The 17198-nt window shown below is 44.3% G+C and overlaps 1 protein-coding gene across 3 annotated transcripts in view; it reads left to right on the top strand.

Moving 5' to 3' along the window:
* Positions 1 to 16907, top strand: part of GSN (gelsolin) — a 40779-nt gene extending 23872 nt beyond the window's left edge. For all 3 annotated transcript variants that reach the window (XM_063316498.1, XM_063316497.1, XM_063316496.1), the window contains exons 2-17: positions 1596 to 1797; positions 2868 to 3022; positions 3242 to 3403; positions 3880 to 4029; positions 4433 to 4522; positions 4643 to 4775; positions 5524 to 5612; positions 9599 to 9814; positions 11144 to 11277; positions 11744 to 11834; positions 12861 to 13031; positions 13215 to 13389; positions 14133 to 14257; positions 15294 to 15371; positions 16348 to 16408; positions 16529 to 16907. In XM_063316498.1, the coding sequence (XP_063172568.1) occupies positions 1605 to 1797; positions 2868 to 3022; positions 3242 to 3403; positions 3880 to 4029; positions 4433 to 4522; positions 4643 to 4775; positions 5524 to 5612; positions 9599 to 9814; positions 11144 to 11277; positions 11744 to 11834; positions 12861 to 13031; positions 13215 to 13389; positions 14133 to 14257; positions 15294 to 15371; positions 16348 to 16408; positions 16529 to 16698 (2193 nt within the window). In that variant the 5' untranslated portion in view covers positions 1596 to 1604 and the 3' untranslated portion in view covers positions 16699 to 16907. The remainder of the gene's footprint in view (positions 1 to 1595; positions 1798 to 2867; positions 3023 to 3241; positions 3404 to 3879; positions 4030 to 4432; positions 4523 to 4642; positions 4776 to 5523; positions 5613 to 9598; positions 9815 to 11143; positions 11278 to 11743; positions 11835 to 12860; positions 13032 to 13214; positions 13390 to 14132; positions 14258 to 15293; positions 15372 to 16347; positions 16409 to 16528) is intronic.
* Positions 16908 to 17198: the final 291 nt, after the last annotated feature.

The raw sequence follows: 17198 nt of genomic DNA, 5'->3' as shown, positions 1-17198 counted from the left end.
TTTGTATTGTAACCAAACATTTTTTAAAGAAAAAAACTAAATGTGTTTATTATTCCTATCATAACCAAACCCGTTTGGTCAGTCCGCTGCCTCCCTGCCAATGTCAAAATGTTGCTGAAGTCGAGATGAATTTATCAGCAGAAACCCGTCAATTCTTTCTACAACAATGACAGGATTGATTTGAGGCCCTTTTCATGTGCATTTCATTTAGTAACCTAAGCAACATAATAAAAACAAGATCCTCAATCACGTGGTCACATTGCTGCATTCAAAAAAGTAGCTCTTAGTCATGAAGCGTTGGGCATTAATGGGAAGTGGCTGTTTGGTGAAGATTTCCTGGAACAGAACCAGCTTTTATCTGCTTTTAGAGAGGCAGAGGCTAAATGAGGGAAGGGTAGTGCCTATCTTCTTATCTTCAGTGATAGTGCATATCTCTTGCTTGCAAAAGGTCCTACGTTCAGTGCCTGGAATCTCGAGGTAGGACTGGAAAAATCCCAGCCTAAAACTTGGAAAGCTGCTCCAGTTGGCTTAGATGGGCCAAGAAGAAATTGAGGCGCCCCTAAGTTGATAGATGGGAAAAATCAGGAAGAGAGGCAGTTTGGGGATTTGGGCTAGAAGCAGTGAACTGGATGGCCCGCACTGAGTTTGACAAGTAGCCATGATTCTCCTAAAGAAACTATTCTATATGCATCCTAACGGAAATAAACTTTCTTTTTCCCCATAAGGAAAAATGCTGCTGTTAAGGCAGTCTTGGTTCTCCTGCTGAGCTGCTCAGGAACAGAGAAACCCCCAAATGAGTCTTTTACAAAGAAATGATCAGAGGATCCATAGGGACTTTTTCTGTCCCAACAGTTAGGGATGATGGGGGTCCTACTCCCAAGCATCTAGACATTTCCAGGTTGAGGAAAACTCTATGCCGCTGGTTATGTACATTTCTGAGTGTTGCTTTTTTAAAAATCTTTTTCTTCCATTCTCGCCAATGTCAATATCAAGCTCTGTTCAGCTCTAGAGAGTCCATGGCAGAAAGAGAAAATAGTTTGCTCTGCATAAAGTAGAAATAAAACTCAGGGGGAAGAGAGGGAAGATGGAGACAGAGACTGGAAAAGCCATGGGGGAGATGCGTGCAGAAAATGCTTGCAGGTCTGTCCAAGGGGAAATGGGATGATCATCTTTGCTACCTTCATCCTGACACTGAGTGCATAGAAAGAATGCTGTAAGAAACACCATGAGCCTGTGAGAACAACTCAAACTTTTACATTCAGTTAATTTATGCTGGAGTGGGTATAAATCTGCTTCATCCCTGCATCAAAGACACTGGATTTTTTTAATTCCTCCCACTGTGCAAAAGGTTGGTCAAATTACTCTCCCTAAGCAGGGTGGAAAATCATTAGAGCCATGCATTGCTTAAATTCAGTCCCCCAAAGATGCTTCAGAGGGCATGCATGGGAGTTGAAATTCATTTTTTTAAGGACCAGGTCTCTGGAAAAGTATGGTGCATTTTGCTCTAGGAGCAGGGGAGGAAAGTGATGGAGTTACCTGAACCAAAATTAGTAAAATTTGCAAATGATTATATCTCCCCACTTCTGTTCTCTCAGCCCGTGAGCATGGTAGAGCACGCCGAGTTCCTGAAAGCTGGGAAGGAACCCGGCCTTCAGATCTGGAGGATTGAGAATTTCGACTTGGTCCCCGTGCCAAGAAACCTTTATGGGGATTTTTTCATGGGAGATGCTTATGTGATCCTCAACACTATCCGGCAACGTAATGGGAACCTGCAATACGACCTTCATTTTTGGCTAGGTAAGGAAAGCTCTGCTGAAGTCCATCTCTGAGGATTGATTCAACCCTAACCAGCTGTGGGTCTGATGTATTTTATGATGGGTTTTTAATATGCTTTTATTTTTTCTTGTTTTTAAGGGTTGGGTTTTTTTTGCTCTTTTTATATTTGTTTTAATTGTTTGTAAGCCACACCGAGTGTGTGTGTGTGTGAGAGAGAAAGATGGGCAACTATATACATTTGAATAATGAATAAGTAAATAAATAAATAGCATGTTTCAGAGACCATTCTCAATGTCATGTAGGAGTTCAAGAAACAGTCTAAGATTCTATTATTCTAATTAAAAAATACACAAGTTTATAGTCCTTATGGTGGAAGCATGTGCATTTGCTTGTATGTGCGTGTATATTTCCACCTATCTGTCTTATCTATACACCTTCCTATTTGCGGAACAGGCTGAGATGGTCTCCTTACTCAAAGCACTATCATGCAACACAAAGACCTTGCATTGGTAGTTAGAGGAACAACAACAACAACACGTTTATTACAGCCCTAAGGCCAGATATAATAAAATTATTTAATAACAACCATCTTACATTTATAGATGTATATATAAAACAAAAATACAATTAGTATAAGGTAAAGGTAAAGGTTTCCCTTGACATTAAGTCCAGTCGTGTCCGACTCTAGGGGGCAGTGCTCATCTCCGTTTCAAAGCCGAAGAGCCGGCGTTTGTCCAAAGACACTTCCTCCGTGGTCATGTGGCCGGCATGGCTAAACGGAAAATAATAAAACGAATTGAAATAAAATACTGTGTTAAGAAATTCTAAATCTAAGTGATGGTACAGCATATTGCGCAGATGGTAGCACAGAACTGGGCAACCTGGGAGGATATTTTTGGGTGCTTGTCCGAAAGAAGTAGCATTAAATCCAACAACAACAACCTTGTGCCCTCACGACTACAGCTCCTGCAGGCTCATTTTGTTGATCATGCTGGTGGGGAGGACTGAAGTCTAGAGCATCTGGAGAACCCCCAGCTAACTCACGCCTCCTGCAGGTCTCTAACTCCTTGGTTTCCTTTTTCGTTTCCCAGGGAATGAATGCAGCCAAGATGAAAGTGGATCAGCCGCCATTTTCACAGTACAGCTGGATGACTACCTTGGCGGAAGGGCAATCCAACACCGGGAAGTGCAAGGACACGAGTCATCCACTTTCCTAGGATACTTCAAATCAGGACTGAAGTACAAAGTATGTGCCTGTTGGACACCTTGCTCAGTTGTGCTCAGAACCTTATTAGCCAAAAGACCCAATCCAAGGGGAACCAATAATGCAGTTCTCCTTGGCCCTGGATGGAATTCCCATCTCATCCAGATGTTTCTGATAAGCCAGGTCCTTCTTGTAGATCTGACTCAAGATGCACTGATGGCCATGTTGGTGGAGAGTCAATTTGCTTCTCTGCTCTTCTAGGCCGGTGGTGTGGCCTCTGGCTTCCGACACGTGGTGCCCAATGAGGTGACGGTGCAGAGACTCTTGCAGGTCAAAGGCAGGCGGACAGTGCGGGCGACAGAGGTGCCTGTCACCTGGGACAGCTTCAACACGGGTGACTGCTTTATCCTGGATCTGGGCAGAGTAAGTGTTCCGTAGAGTCATGTGCAACTGGATTTGGGGTTTGGGGATAAAACTTACATGACATCATTTTGAAGTTGTGGTCTTTAACAGGCTGCTGAAGCCATAAAACATATTTTGGGGAAGTCACAGAAAAAAAACTCACAATCTTTTATTAGGAGCATGGTGAATATACAACGCTGGGCATGAGCTCCATAAAAATGTGAACAAACTTTCCCCTCTGGCTTTTCAAAATGGGCCTGTTTTAGCTTGAAATATTACCCCATCGGGCAGTGGGTGAATATCTAGGTAGATAAACCTTTATTGAGGTCTCTGACCAACATGTGGGTGAACATCTGCCCTGAAGGGCCAAAGAGTGAGTCAGCTTTTTTTATCATGAGAAATCCAATTTTCAATGCTTGCGCGTGCACATCCATATACCTTTAGCACTGGCCTTGTAGTTTCCCCCATTGACCTCTCTGTTTTTCCATCTCCTGTAGAACATTCACCAGTGGTGCGGCTCCAAAGCCAACCGGTTCGAAAAGCTGAAAGCTACTCAAGTCTCCAAGGGTATCCGGGATAACGAGAGAAACGGACGGGCCAGAGTCTATGTTGAAGATGATGGTGCTGAACGCGAGGAGATGCTCCAGGTCTTGACTTACAATACTAATGAATCCCTTCTGGGCCTTCTTCCAGAACCTGGTCCTTATCATCTTGCATGGACAGAGATTTCTTCATTGAGATGGCCCAGTGAGATGGCCCATTGAGATTTCTTCAATGGCTTTTTTTCTTCCCTTTTTAGAAGCACAAGCCTAATAGATGTTTTACTTGACCCCTCCTTCCTTTCTCTCCTTCTTCTGTTGTACAACCACCATCAGTCTGGTCACACTGAATTGATGGAGAGCCCCCCCCCCAAAAAAAACCTAATTGATCATTCTTTTTCTATGCATAACCTGCTTGTTCTTCGTGGTGAAGCATCTGGGGAGCAGAAAGTTATGGAGGCAACAGACTGCCAGTAACTTTGAAGGGCTGACATAGCTTCGTGTTTTTTAGGTTCTGGGACCCAAACCTAGTTTGCCAGCAGGCACAACCGATGACACCCAAGCTGATGTGACCAACAGAAGGCTGGCTAAACTCTACAAGGTATAATCAAAAGCAGATGGTGAACCACACATGGGGGCCTCTGGAGGTGGGTTGTGAAAGTCTACAAACAACACTTTGCGGTGTTTGAGACCAAGAATGTGCCCTTGTGTTTGGCTACAGGTATCCAATGGGGCAGGGAATATGGCTGTTTCCCTGGTGGCAGATGAGAACCCTTTCTCCCAAGCAGCCCTGATTTCCGACGATTGCTTCATTCTTGACCACGGCACAGATGGCAAAATTTTTGTCTGGAAAGGTACATCCAGAGATGAAAGTCAGACGTGTACTAGCAACAGCTGTGGAGTTCAGATTTTAGGGATCTGCAAAGTTGTCAGTTTCGGTGGGAACCACACCCTATTCTGCCTGTATGGACATTTTCTATAGGGCCTGAATCATTTCTTGTCTCTCCAGGATGGGAAGCACATCACGCTAAGTCATCATGTGTTTGCTGGCTCGGTTCATGAACCCAGACAGTTCAGTTTATAAACTTGGGTTTAAAGCTTAGTGCATTGTATGCATCTGGCCATGGAAAGTTAGTTAATACGCTACAGTTGAAATAAACTGTGACTTGGTGGGACATATGTCTGCCAGGGTGGGAATGGAGCCTAAAAAGAATGTAGTTGATCAACCGTTTACCTCTTCTTAAAACAACACCCCACTTTTCTTTAGAGGGAAATTCAACTCAAGTTGCGTTTGACATTCTTGGTGGCAGACACGTCACCCGACATAGTGGCCAAGAAAGAACCAAATTTACTCAGAATGTGTGCTAGTCTTATCACAGTATGATAAGGGGCTACCTTAATAGTTGGCGAATGATCCGTGTTTTCACTTGTTTGCATTTTGTCCCCGTGTGGGGGAGCACATTTGGATTTTAGCTCCCACATGTCCTTGAGGATTCTCACCTGGAGAGATAAAGCCTCCCATTTGGCAGTAAAGTTCTGTTGGAATAAGCAGGCACTTGCATGAATAATACATATCTCTGTTTCCTCCCTTCTTAATAACAGGAAGAAATGCCAATGCCGAAGAAAGGAAAGCTGCTCTTAAAACTGCTTCTGAATTCATCACCAAGATGAATTATCCAAGACACACACAGGTAAGTGATTGAAGGAAAGTGATCTATAGTTAGCCTTCAGTTAGAAACTGAAATTTAGGATCTATGGAAAGTAGCTGGAAAAAAAAATTGCTTGGCTCACACGGCAGCATCTGGATGATCTTGCCTGTTCAGATTTGGTAGGACTTGGATGGATGTCCACCAGGGAATTCCAGAATTATAGGCCAGATTGAGAAGTAAAACAAATCTCAGAAGATGGCAATGACAAACAACTTCCATATTGTTGGGTATGGGCATACAGTCACTGGGTGCCCAGCTCAAGTGTTTAGCTTATCTGGAAGAAATAAGGGTTTTGAGAAACCAGTTGACTAAAAAAGAGGAGTGGGGGAGCAGGAGAGGATTTCTGAAAATGTTTTCAAGCATCACACCATTAGGGAAAGTCTGATTTGATCTGACTGAATTGACAGATGGTGGGTTGTGATGGTGGCTTTCAAACATTATTATATGAACTCTGGTCTGATGTGTTGGGTAAACTGCTGAGCCCTTGTTGTTTATTTGTTTAGTCGCTTCCGCCTCTGCGTGACTTCATGGACCAGCCCACGCCAGAACTTCCTGTCGGTCGTCAACACCCTCAGCTCCCCCAGGGACAGGTCCATCACCTCTAGAATATCATCCATCCATCTTGCCCTTGGTCGGCCCCTCTTCCTTTTGCCTTCCACTCTCCCTAGCATCAGCATCTTCTCCAGGGTGTCCTGTCTTCTCATTATGTGGCCAAAGTACTTCAGTTTTGCCTTTAATATCGTTCCCTCAAGTGAGCAGTCTGGCTTTATTTCCTGGAGGATGGACTGGTTGGATCTTCTTGCAGTCCAAGGCACTCTCAGAATTTTCCTCCAACACCACAGTCCAAAAGCATCGATCTTCCTTCTCTCAGCCTTCCTTATGGTCCAGCTCTCGCAGCCATACGTTACTACGGGGAACACCATTACTTTAACTATGCGGACCTTTGTTGTCAGTGTGATGTCTCTGCTCTTAACTATTTTATCGAGATTTGTCATTGCTCTTCTCCCAAGGATTAAGCGTCTTCTGATTTCCTGACTGCAGTCAGCATCTGCAGTAATCTTCGCACCTAGAAATACAAAGTCTTTGACTGCTTCTACATTTTCTCCCTCTATTTGCCAGTTATCAATCAAACTGGTTGCCATAATCTTGGTTTTTTTGAGGTTTAGCTGCAAGCCAGCTTTTGCACTTTCTTCTTTCACCTTCATCATAAGGCTCCTCAGTTCCTCTTTGCTTTCAGCCATCAAAGTGGTATCATCTGCATATCTGAGATTGTTAATGTTTCTTCCAGCGATTTTAACTCCAGCCTTCGATTCCTCAAGCCCAGCTTGTCACATGATGTGTTCTGCATACAAGTTGAATAGGTAGGGTGAGAGGATACAGCCCTGCTGTACTCCTTTCCCAATCTTAAACCAGTCCATTGTTCCGTGGTCTGTTCTTACTGTTGCTACTTGGTCATTATACAGATTCCTCAGGAGGCAGACAAGATGACTTGGTATCCCCATACCGCTAAGAACTTGCCACAATTTGTTATGGTCCACACAGTCAAAGGCTTTAGAATAGTCAATAAAACAGAAATAGATGTTTTTCTGAAACTCCCCGGCTTTTTCCATTATCCAGCGGATATTGGCAATTTGGTCCCTAGTTCCTCTGCCTTTTCTAAACCCAGCTTGTGCATCTGGCAATTCTCGCTCCATGAATTGCTGAAGTCTACCTTGCAGGATCTTGAGCACTACCTTGCTGGCATGTGAAATGAGTGCCACTGTTCGATAGTTTGAACATTCTTTAGTGTTTCCCTTTTTTGGTATGGGGATATAAGTTGATTTTTTCCAATCTGATGACCATTCTTGTGTTTTCCAAATTTGCTGGCATATAGCATGCATTACCTTGACAGCATCATCTCGCAAGATTTTGAACAGTTCAGCTGGGATGCCATCGTCTCCTGCTGCCTTGTTATTGGCAATGCTTCTTAAGGCCCATTCAACCTCACTCTTCAGGATGTCTGGCTCTAGCTCACTGACCACACCGTCAAAGCTATCCCCGATATTGTTATCCTTCCTATACAGGTCTTCTGTATGTTCTTGCCACCTTTTCTTGATCTCTTCTTCTTCTGTTAGGTCCTTGCCATCTTTGTTTTTGATCACACCCATTTTGGCCTGGAATTTACCTCCGATGTTTCTAATTTTCTGGAAGAGGTCTCTTGTCCTTCCTATTCTATTGTCTTCTTCCACTTCTGCGCATTGCTTGTTTAAAAATAATTCCTTATCTCTTCTGGCTAACCTCTGGAGTTTTGCATTTAATTGGGCATATCTCCCCCTATCACTGTTGCCTGTTGCTTTCCTTCTTTCTTGGGCTACTTCTAGTGTCTCAGCAGACAGCCATTTTGCCTTCTTGGTTTTCTCTTCTTTGGGATGTATTTTGTTGCCGCCTCCTGAACAATGTTGCGAACTTCTGTCCATAGTTCTTCCGGGACCCTATCTACTAAGTCCAGTCCCTTAAATCTATTCCTCACCTCCACTGCATATTCCTTAGGAATATTAGTGAGCTCATATCTAGCTGATCTGTGGGTCTTCCCTAATCTCTTTAGTCTGATCCTAAATTGTGCAGTAAGAAGTTCGTGATCAGAACTACAATCAGCTCCAGGTCTTGTTTTTACCGACTGTATAGATGTCCGCCACCTTTGGCTGCAAAGGATGTAGTCAATCTGATTTCAGTGTTGTCCATCTGGTGAAGTCTATGTATAAAGCCGTCTCTTAGGTTGTTGGAAGAGAGTGTTTGTTATGCAGAGTGAGTTGTCTTGGCAAAATTCTATCAGCCTATGTCCTGCTTTGTTTTGTTCTCCCAGGCCATGCTTACCTGTAATTCCAGGTGTCATTTGACTGCCCACCTTAGCATTCCAGTCTCCTGTGATGAAAATAACGTCTCTTTTAGGTGTGTTGTCCAGTAGGTGCTGCAGATCCTCATAGAACTGCTCTACTTCAGCTTCTTCAGCATCTGTGGTTGGGGCGTATATTTCGATCACTGTGATGTTAGATGGCTTGCCCTGAATTCGAATTGAGATCATTCTATCGTTTTTTGGATTGTATCCAAGCACTGCTTTAGCCACTTTACTATTAATTATGAAGGCTACTCCATTTCTTCTGTGGTCCTCTTGTCCACAGTAGTAGATCTGGTGGTCATTTGATGTGAAGTGGCCCATTCCAGTCCATTTCAGTTCACTGACGCCCAGAATGTCTATCTTTAATCTGGACATCTCACCAATAACCACATCCAGTTTGCCCTGGCTCATAGATCTTACATTCCAGGTTCCAATGGTGTGTTGATCCTTAGAACATCGGATTCGCCGTTCACCACCAGCACCGTCAGCCGCTAACCGTCCTTTCGGCTTTGAGCTAGCTGCGTCATCACGTCTGGAGCTAGTTGAACTCATCCTCTGTTCCTCCCCAGTAGCATTTTGACCATCTTCTGACCTGGGGGTCTCATTTTCTGATGGGATACCAACATATCTCTGGTTGTACTGATCCATTTAGTTTTCACGGCAAGAATGCTGGGGTGGGTTGCCCTTACCTTCTCCAGGGATCGCATTTAGTCTGACCTCTCTGTCATGACCTTCCCGTCTTGGGTGGCCCTTCACGGTTTAGCTCATGGCATCATTGAGGTGCTCAAGGTCCAGCACCACGACAAGGTAACAATCCTTTGCTGAAGTGCTGAGCCCTACACACACGTATTTGAGTCCAGAAAGACATTGGTAAGCATAGATAGTATGATTTGAGCCATCGGGCCCTGAGGGCTGGAGAACTAGATCTGGACCTCAGCTAAAGTGTGTGGACTGTGCAGCTGCTTTGTTCTAGGCTGATTTAAGCTGAAACCAAGCTTCATATATGAATCTTTCTGTTATTCCTCTCCTGAATTGAAATGTAAGTCTGATCTGGCTTCAAGTGATGCTTTTTCTACCTGGGGTTTTCTTTCAGATCCAAGTCCTTCCAGACGGTGGCGAGACACCTCTTTTCAAGCAATTCTTCAAGAATTGGTGTGACAGGGACCAGACAGAAGGGATGGGAGTGGCCTATGTCCCCGGCCAGGTGGCCAAAATTGAGCAAGTTCCTTTTGATGCAGCCACACTGCACACCTCACCAACGATGGCAGCCCAGCATGGCATGGAGGACGATGGCACTGGAGAGAAACAGGTAATGAAGTCCAGGAGGCTGGTGGACCAGGATGGCTACTCTTTGGGGTAGTGGGTTGTGTCTATTAGTGAACAGCTTGGATCTCAGAACCAAGAAGTAAAAACTGGAGGGAAATAGGAAGGATCATAAAAGCAGAAATTCGAAGGGAACCGCCCAGAGTCCCCTTTTCAGGAGAGAGGGGCAGTGATAGAAATTAGATAGATAGATAGATAGATAGATAGATAGATAGATAGATAGATAGATAGATAGGAATAATCCAATTGGGTGGGTGCATGCCATAAGCTACATCAAGGTTTACCAGCTACAATGGACCAGTTTGCACAACATGCAAAGCCAGAGCCAAACAAAGTACATTATGGCTCATCCCAATGCTTGAATTCTGCTCTTAGTTTCAATATCAACCTGTATACTGAGATGCAGAATGTCCCTAGATTGGCCATGGTAGGAAATGAGAGAGTGCTTTAAATAAGTCCACTCCAACCAAGTGCCTTTCAGGTGCACTGGGACTACATTTCCCAGAATTCCAAGCCAGGCCAGGATAGTCCTTTAGCTAGAACCATCCAGCAGGCGTCCTTAGATTCTCACTTTCTCCACTAGGCGACACTGCGGGGCCACGTTTTAAGAATACGAACCTGATGAGCCTACACCGAACTTCAGAGTGAGGGTGGAAACAGAGGGTAGGGAAAATGTTCAAGCTGCACAGTTGAAAAACTGCTCATTTTGAGCAATTATTTCAATCAGTTTATATTTCTGCTGGTGCTGCTCCAGTAAAGTTCAGAAAAAAAGCAGAAAAGTGGCAGGTGTTTAATGACTTGGATTGGATTATTCCTATTTATTTATGACTAGGCAGTGTAGTATTGTGGTGGTGTTAGATTCCTGACCCTTCTCAGCCACGGAAGATCCCTTTGGCTGGTTGCTCTCTCCGTCTCACCCCAATTCACCTCACAGGGTTGTTGAAATGGTGGGGGAAAACAGGACAAAGCATTCTATCTGCTGCCTTGAGTTCCTGCCCCCAAGCAGGATAGAAATCTAACAGAGCTGTCTGAAGAATGGAAAAGGCATTTCTGCCCCCTTTGCACTCAGTAGCTGTTCAAAACTCAAATGAGAAGCCACAGAGGAGAAGAAACCAGGCTCCCTTCTCATTGATTCCAAAAATTCTGGTTCGTTGACGGTATTTGCTTCCCAGAAATTCTACCTCTAGAGATGGAGGGTGTTCCGTTCAGTGGCTTAAAAATCATAAAAAGTTTTCCCGTTTCCAACCTTCTGTTCTGCTCCTTCCACTCCAGCTGACCTGCCTGGTTATTTTTCCTCTTCCTCCTCTGTCTGCAGATCTGGAGAATAGAAGGTTCTGCCAAAGTTCCTGTGGACCCTGCATGTTATGGCCAATTCTACGGTGGGGACAGTTATATCATCTTGTACAATTACAGGCACGGGAGAAAGCAGGGGAAAATCATTTATACTTGGTAAGACGGCTTCTACGTGAAGGACGGGGGCTGGCAAAGGGAGAGGAACACAGGTTCTGAGCTCATCTTGACAGACATTCGTCCTTGGGCATAATTGGTCCGTGGACTCTCGTTTTGCATCCGGCTGGGTTCCTGCTCCTTCTCATTTTAAAACAGGAATGCTACTAATTAAATAGTAAAGCCGGCCTGCTTTATTTCCAAGAATGTCTCTGCAGCAGCCCTTCTTAAGCAATTCTCAGGAAATGAAAATGATGGGTGGGGTTGCAACGTGAGGTTTGGCTCAGACGTGTGTCCCACCAGCCCCAGGAAAGACACACGAACACAAAAACTACCTTACTTTTCTTCACCTATCTGCTAACCCTTTCACCTTCAGAGCAAGAATTGTCCTTGGAATTCAAAAGTATTTTGTAAGGCCTGAAAGAGAGTCCCGCTCTACACAGTTGCAAGTTCCTTCTCTTTTTCTCAGGCAGGGTGCAGATTCCACCCAAGACGAAATTACAACCTCCGCTTTTCTGACTGTCCAACTGGATGAACAGCTGGGAGGCGTTGCAGTGCAGGTACAACCAACCTCCTACTTTTCAGTGCGGGCAGCTTAGAATGATAGAACTGTAGAGTTGGGACCAACGTGGAGGAAAAGCCATGAAACCATCCCAGAGAGGGAGCCACATCCAATGCCCCAGTAGGGAAAGGAAGAAGATGCAGAATGGACGCTGGATACCCAGAGCTTCTGCAGTACTCTTTGGTAAAGAGAAGATGAAGAGAGATGTGAGGGATCCACTTGGGCTCATGCTGTCTTACGTACAGTGGCTGCGTATTCAAAAAGATCCAGGACTTCCATTCAAATGTGACTAAGATGACGGGGGGAAATCTGAAAGATGAACAGTTATTCCCCAGAGATCTGTCCACTTCAGCTCAGAAAACAAGACCGAAAGTTGATATTCTTAGGCAAAAGAAACAGGGAAACAGAAAATGAATTGGAAACGATCACCCACCATCTTTTTAGTCCTTGCTTTGGCCGTACCCATGTGGTGACGGCTCAATAGAAGCCCTAAGCCATATGTTGTTATATTGTTCCCTATATAAGGACTCTAGACAGATCCTTATATATTCATTGTTGAAGGAATTTCCAGGCAGGAAGAGTGGCTTCTATCTCATGTTACTTCTTCCAGACAAAGACCCGAAAATATCCTCCCAGGTTGCCCAGTTTTGTGCTATCATCTGCACAATACGCCGCACCATCACTTAGATACTGAATTTCTTAACATAGTATTTTATGTCAATTCGTTTTAGTATTTTCATTCTTAATTAATTTTGGATTGTAGTATATTGATTGCTTTCGTTTTTATATATACTGCATATGTTTTAATGTAAGACAGTACTATTGTATAGTTTTATTGTGTCTGGCCTTAGGGCTGTAATAAACATGATTTGATTTGATTTGATTTGGCCATAAGGTAGATTGTTAATCTGCTGTAACTCCCAGCTTGATAAATGTGCATTCCCCGCATGGGCCGTTTTCACGGCACCCTGCTCCCCAGACATCTCTAATTTTGCAGACTGACGCTGGTTCTTTTGCTTGACAGAAACGAGTTGTCCAGGGCAAAGAGCCACCTCACCTCATGAGTATGTTTGGGGGGAAACCACTGATCGTGTACCAAGGTGGCACCTCCAGGGAAGGTGGTCAGACGAGCCCAGCACCGACACGGCTCTTCCAAGTCCGCTCCAGTACTTCCGGCGCAACCCGAGCTGTTGAGGTATGTGGCTTGAAATATGGAGTTTGTGGACCAGAGAGACGGGAAATCAATAAAATAGAGCCACACATTTCTGGAGGGTGCTAAATTGAGGAAGACTGCTTTCATTTCCAAAATGGCACCCATCTTGCTTCTGAGTCTTGGGAAGAGTTAATCCCAGGCTATGTCACCTTCATGTTTCTACAGATCAGCCCAGCTGCAAAAGAACTGAATTCCAATGATGTCTTTGTCTTGAAAACTCCATCTACGGCTTACCTCTGGGTGGGCCGGGGAGCCAGCAATGCCGAAAAGTCAGGAGCCCAGGAGCTGTTGAAAGTTTTGGGAGTGCAGGCAGCTGAGGTTGCTGAAGGCCGAGAGTCAGGTTTGAACTGCCATTCTGAAATTAAAGGTCAGGTTCACACATTGTGCTAAAGCAGAAGGCAGTTCCTCGGTCCTGGTTCAGCATCACGTGTGAATCTGCTTCCAGTGGGTTAGGGGGAAGGGCAAAGCAGGCCCCTGGGGCTTATTCCACAAACTACAGCTCAAAAAATGATGCTGGAAAAAGGTAATCATTTTCATGCAATGCCTTGTTCAGTTGGGCCCACTGGCTCTTGGTGACCCACCACATTTTCTGTCTAGAGACTCTTTCAGAAATAGCACCTTAAAAACTATTGTTTCCTACTGTGTAATGTTTTCACTGCCTACAAATCTCCTTCATGGAAAAAAAAAGGCAGCATGTGTCATGAGTAAGGATGGCGAGCGGGGGGCTCCCATCCAGGCTGTCAAGCGCGTGCGTAGCACTGAGGAATTAGGCAGCCATTCCAAGAGACACGGATCGGGACCGCCTTAACCCTTTGGGGTTTATATGTCTGGGTTTTTCCCACGCTTCTTCAGTTTGTTAGGATTTTCCTGTTATGTAGCAGCAATAAAACACTAGAGAACAGTTCCCTGTCTCAGAGTGTTTCCTGGGAGTCAGGACAGCGTGCCTCCAAGTGGACACACATGGAGTGACCCTTATCTTTTGCCCCAAGTCCACCTTTCTCTTGGGTGGACACTGGGCTGTCCTCCACACTGTGAGAGGAAGCACTGAGACAGCATCACTCAGGCTCTGGGTCTATTTTGCAGGAAGTTTCTGGGATGCCCTTGGCGGGAGAGCCCCCTACCGCACTTCCCCACGGCTGAAGGATAAGAAGATGGACGCTCACCCCCCTCGCCTTTTTGCCTGCTCCAACAAGAGTGGACGCTTCACTGTGAGTACCTGAAGCTAACTTGCTTGGCGGGAAAAGCTGAACGCTTCTGCACATCCACCTTTGAGCAAACACTAGATTACGGATGGGTCACTTTCCAGGATTAAGACCTACTGGCCACCTGACCAACAGCTGCAGGGTGGCAGGCGTCATCAGCAGAAGAATATTGAGGTCACAAGAATGGGCAGGGCTGATTTTTGGCCTGTGGTTTGGGTTTCCCCCCTTTTTTCCCCCTTTTAAATGGTCTTGCTTTTTGAGAGGCATTTCTTCCAAACCTTGATAGCAAAATGGTTGGATTTTGATACAATTGGGCCTGTTGGGGCAGGATGCACTGTGGAACTGGAACCTCCCACCTCACAGAAGCTTCTTCCTGCCACTTTCATCTTTGAAGCAAACAAAAATCACACCAACAAAATTTGGCTAGTTTGGTGGTCCTAGACGTGGTCCACAGGTTGTCCCTACTGCATCAACCCTCCTAAATTCAATTGAAAATGGGTGGGGGTGGTGGGAAAGTCTGGCCACTCCCTTGAGGCAGATGGTTGGGATTCCTCTTTGAATAGGGAAGTCATTCGTGGCTACAAAGATGATGCTCTCCGCCCATTTAGACAAATTTAAGAGGACCAAAGTGAGGGAGAAGGCTAGCCAGGGCACCTAGTCTTGATAGCTGTGCACTAGCTCCAAAATTTAAAAGAGTAGTCTTTAAATAATGGTTGTATCTTTGAATTTCTCAGAAGCATTTGGCCATTGAAGAAGACTACATGTTGGATGGGATGGGGACTTCTCTGGCAATACTCTAGGCATAAGCAAAAGAAAACTTGCTGCCCAGAGTCCACCGGAGTTGGGCGGCCAATAAATATAAATAAATAAATGAAATTTAAAAAAAAAAAACTCAAGGGAATTCAGACATGGACCTGACTTCTAACTATCCAACTTCACTTGGGAAAATTCTACTACTGGGACCACCTTTCAGGTTCTCTTCAGATCACTAGATCCCTTAATGTTATTGTTTTAAATGTATTTTTAATTTCAAACTTCTTAGATTGAAGAAGTACCTGGAGAGTTGACTCAAGATGATCTGGCAACAGATGATGTAATGCTTTTAGATACCTGGGACCAGGTAAGTACCCCACTCGTTAATGTGGGACTCTCTCTGCTGCATGCCCTAAAATCATCTACTATTCTACAACAAAGGTGACATCAGAGGATCATGATGTTGTCTTGACTAAGTTTGCTTGCCCTTCTTAAAGTGCTGCTAGCCATCAGAAAACATCTAACCTGTTTTCTGGATCTGTGAAATGTCAAAACAGCATACAATCAGAGAATAAATAAAATGATATTGATACCATTCTCATTAAACATTTTTTTAAAATTTAAAATCTCGGTAACCAAACAGCAAATCAATGTCTATTTCTATTCTTAAATGTACAATTGATTTGTTGTTGTTTAAAAAAATTATAGAAGCATCTCTAAAACATAAAACAACCATTTATGAAGTTCACCAACAGCACAGTAAATACACAAGAGGGTTAGGGTTTTGACAGTTGTCAGGACTACAGTGACATTCAGTGCAATCCTACGGCAACTGGAGCTCAGTTAAAGGGAAGCTCCAAATTGAAAATAACCTGAGTAAAATAATATTAAAATATAATTAAGGGAATCAAACTTTTTTTTTCAATACCTAACCCTCTTTTTGCATGTTATCACCATTCACATCAAGATCTTTCTTTAATACGGTTCAGCAGGCAACAGTGTTTTATGCAGGATGTTTTTAAAAAGCCTGAATAAATAAAGCAAAGATATTGGCTTGGCATCAAGAAAGTCTCCATGATAAGGAAGGACCTGAGCTGGGTTCTCCTAGATCCTAATTTAAGAGCTGCTAGAGGAGACACTAACTGGAAGGAACAGAGCAGAGATATGAGACTCTCCAAGGTCCTGAGAGTGATGTCACTCTTGTTGGCCCTTTCCCATCATTGCCTACCTGATAGAGCAGAATAAGATGGAGATGATTCATGAAGAATTGACCATCCCTGGTGGTCATAATTCATGAAGTAAGGAAATTGATTTGGCTCATCAGTGCCTCCTTTTCTTAAAAGGTCTTTGTGTGGGTTGGCAAAGATGCTCAAGAGGAGGAGAAGACAGAGTCCCAAAGTTCAGGTCAGTTGATCACACCTCAGTTCTTTCATCATCCACCTCTTCACTTTGAGCTGACAGCTCAAAATCTCAAATGTAATGCTTGTTATTTCTATGCTGCATCTCCTGGTTACACCTTTACAGCACGGAGGTACATTGAGACTGACCCTGCTAACCGGGACCGGCGGACGCCAATCACACTCATCCGACAGGGATTCGAGCCACCCACCTTCAGTGGCTGGTTCCTGGGCTGGGATGACGATTACTGGAACGTGGATCCCTTGGAGAGGGCCATGGCCGAGCTGGCTGCGTGAAGAAAGAAACACCTACTTCTTTATTATTTGAAAGGAGAAAAGTGTGCTGGCTCCAAAGAGCTGCTTCCATCTTCTACCAGGCTAAAAAAAAAAAAAAAGTATACAAAATAGTTCAAGGTGATCAGTGGCTGAGACCTGTCCATGAACTGTATCTTTTTCTTCCCCTGCTGCTTTGAAAAATGGCCTTTAATAAAGCTTGTATAGAATCAGTAAGAGGCTTGTCAATTTTGTGTAGGTTGGAAGAGAGGTGCTGGGGCTCACATCTTCAAAAGTCGTCCTTGGTCTCCAAAAGCCATTCCCCCTTCCCATCTTGGGCTAAGATGCATGGATGTTGAACAAGAGAGATAAAAAATTCCCTCTGTGCAAGCTTAAAGGCCGTTTTTTCCCCCATCCATCTAAGCCATAAACTGTGGTTTGCACACAACACATGGATTCACACAACACACTAAGCCTGACACAAAAAAACCCCCACCCTATGGTTTAGCATTCGGCATGGACCA

The sequence above is a fragment of the Candoia aspera genome, chromosome 16, assembly GCF_035149785.1.
Source record: "Candoia aspera isolate rCanAsp1 chromosome 16, rCanAsp1.hap2, whole genome shotgun sequence".
In the NCBI taxonomy this organism is placed as follows: Eukaryota; Metazoa; Chordata; class Lepidosauria; order Squamata; family Boidae; genus Candoia; species Candoia aspera.
Note: the sequence above shows the minus strand (reverse complement) of the source record. Positions and strands in the feature narration are given on the sequence as shown.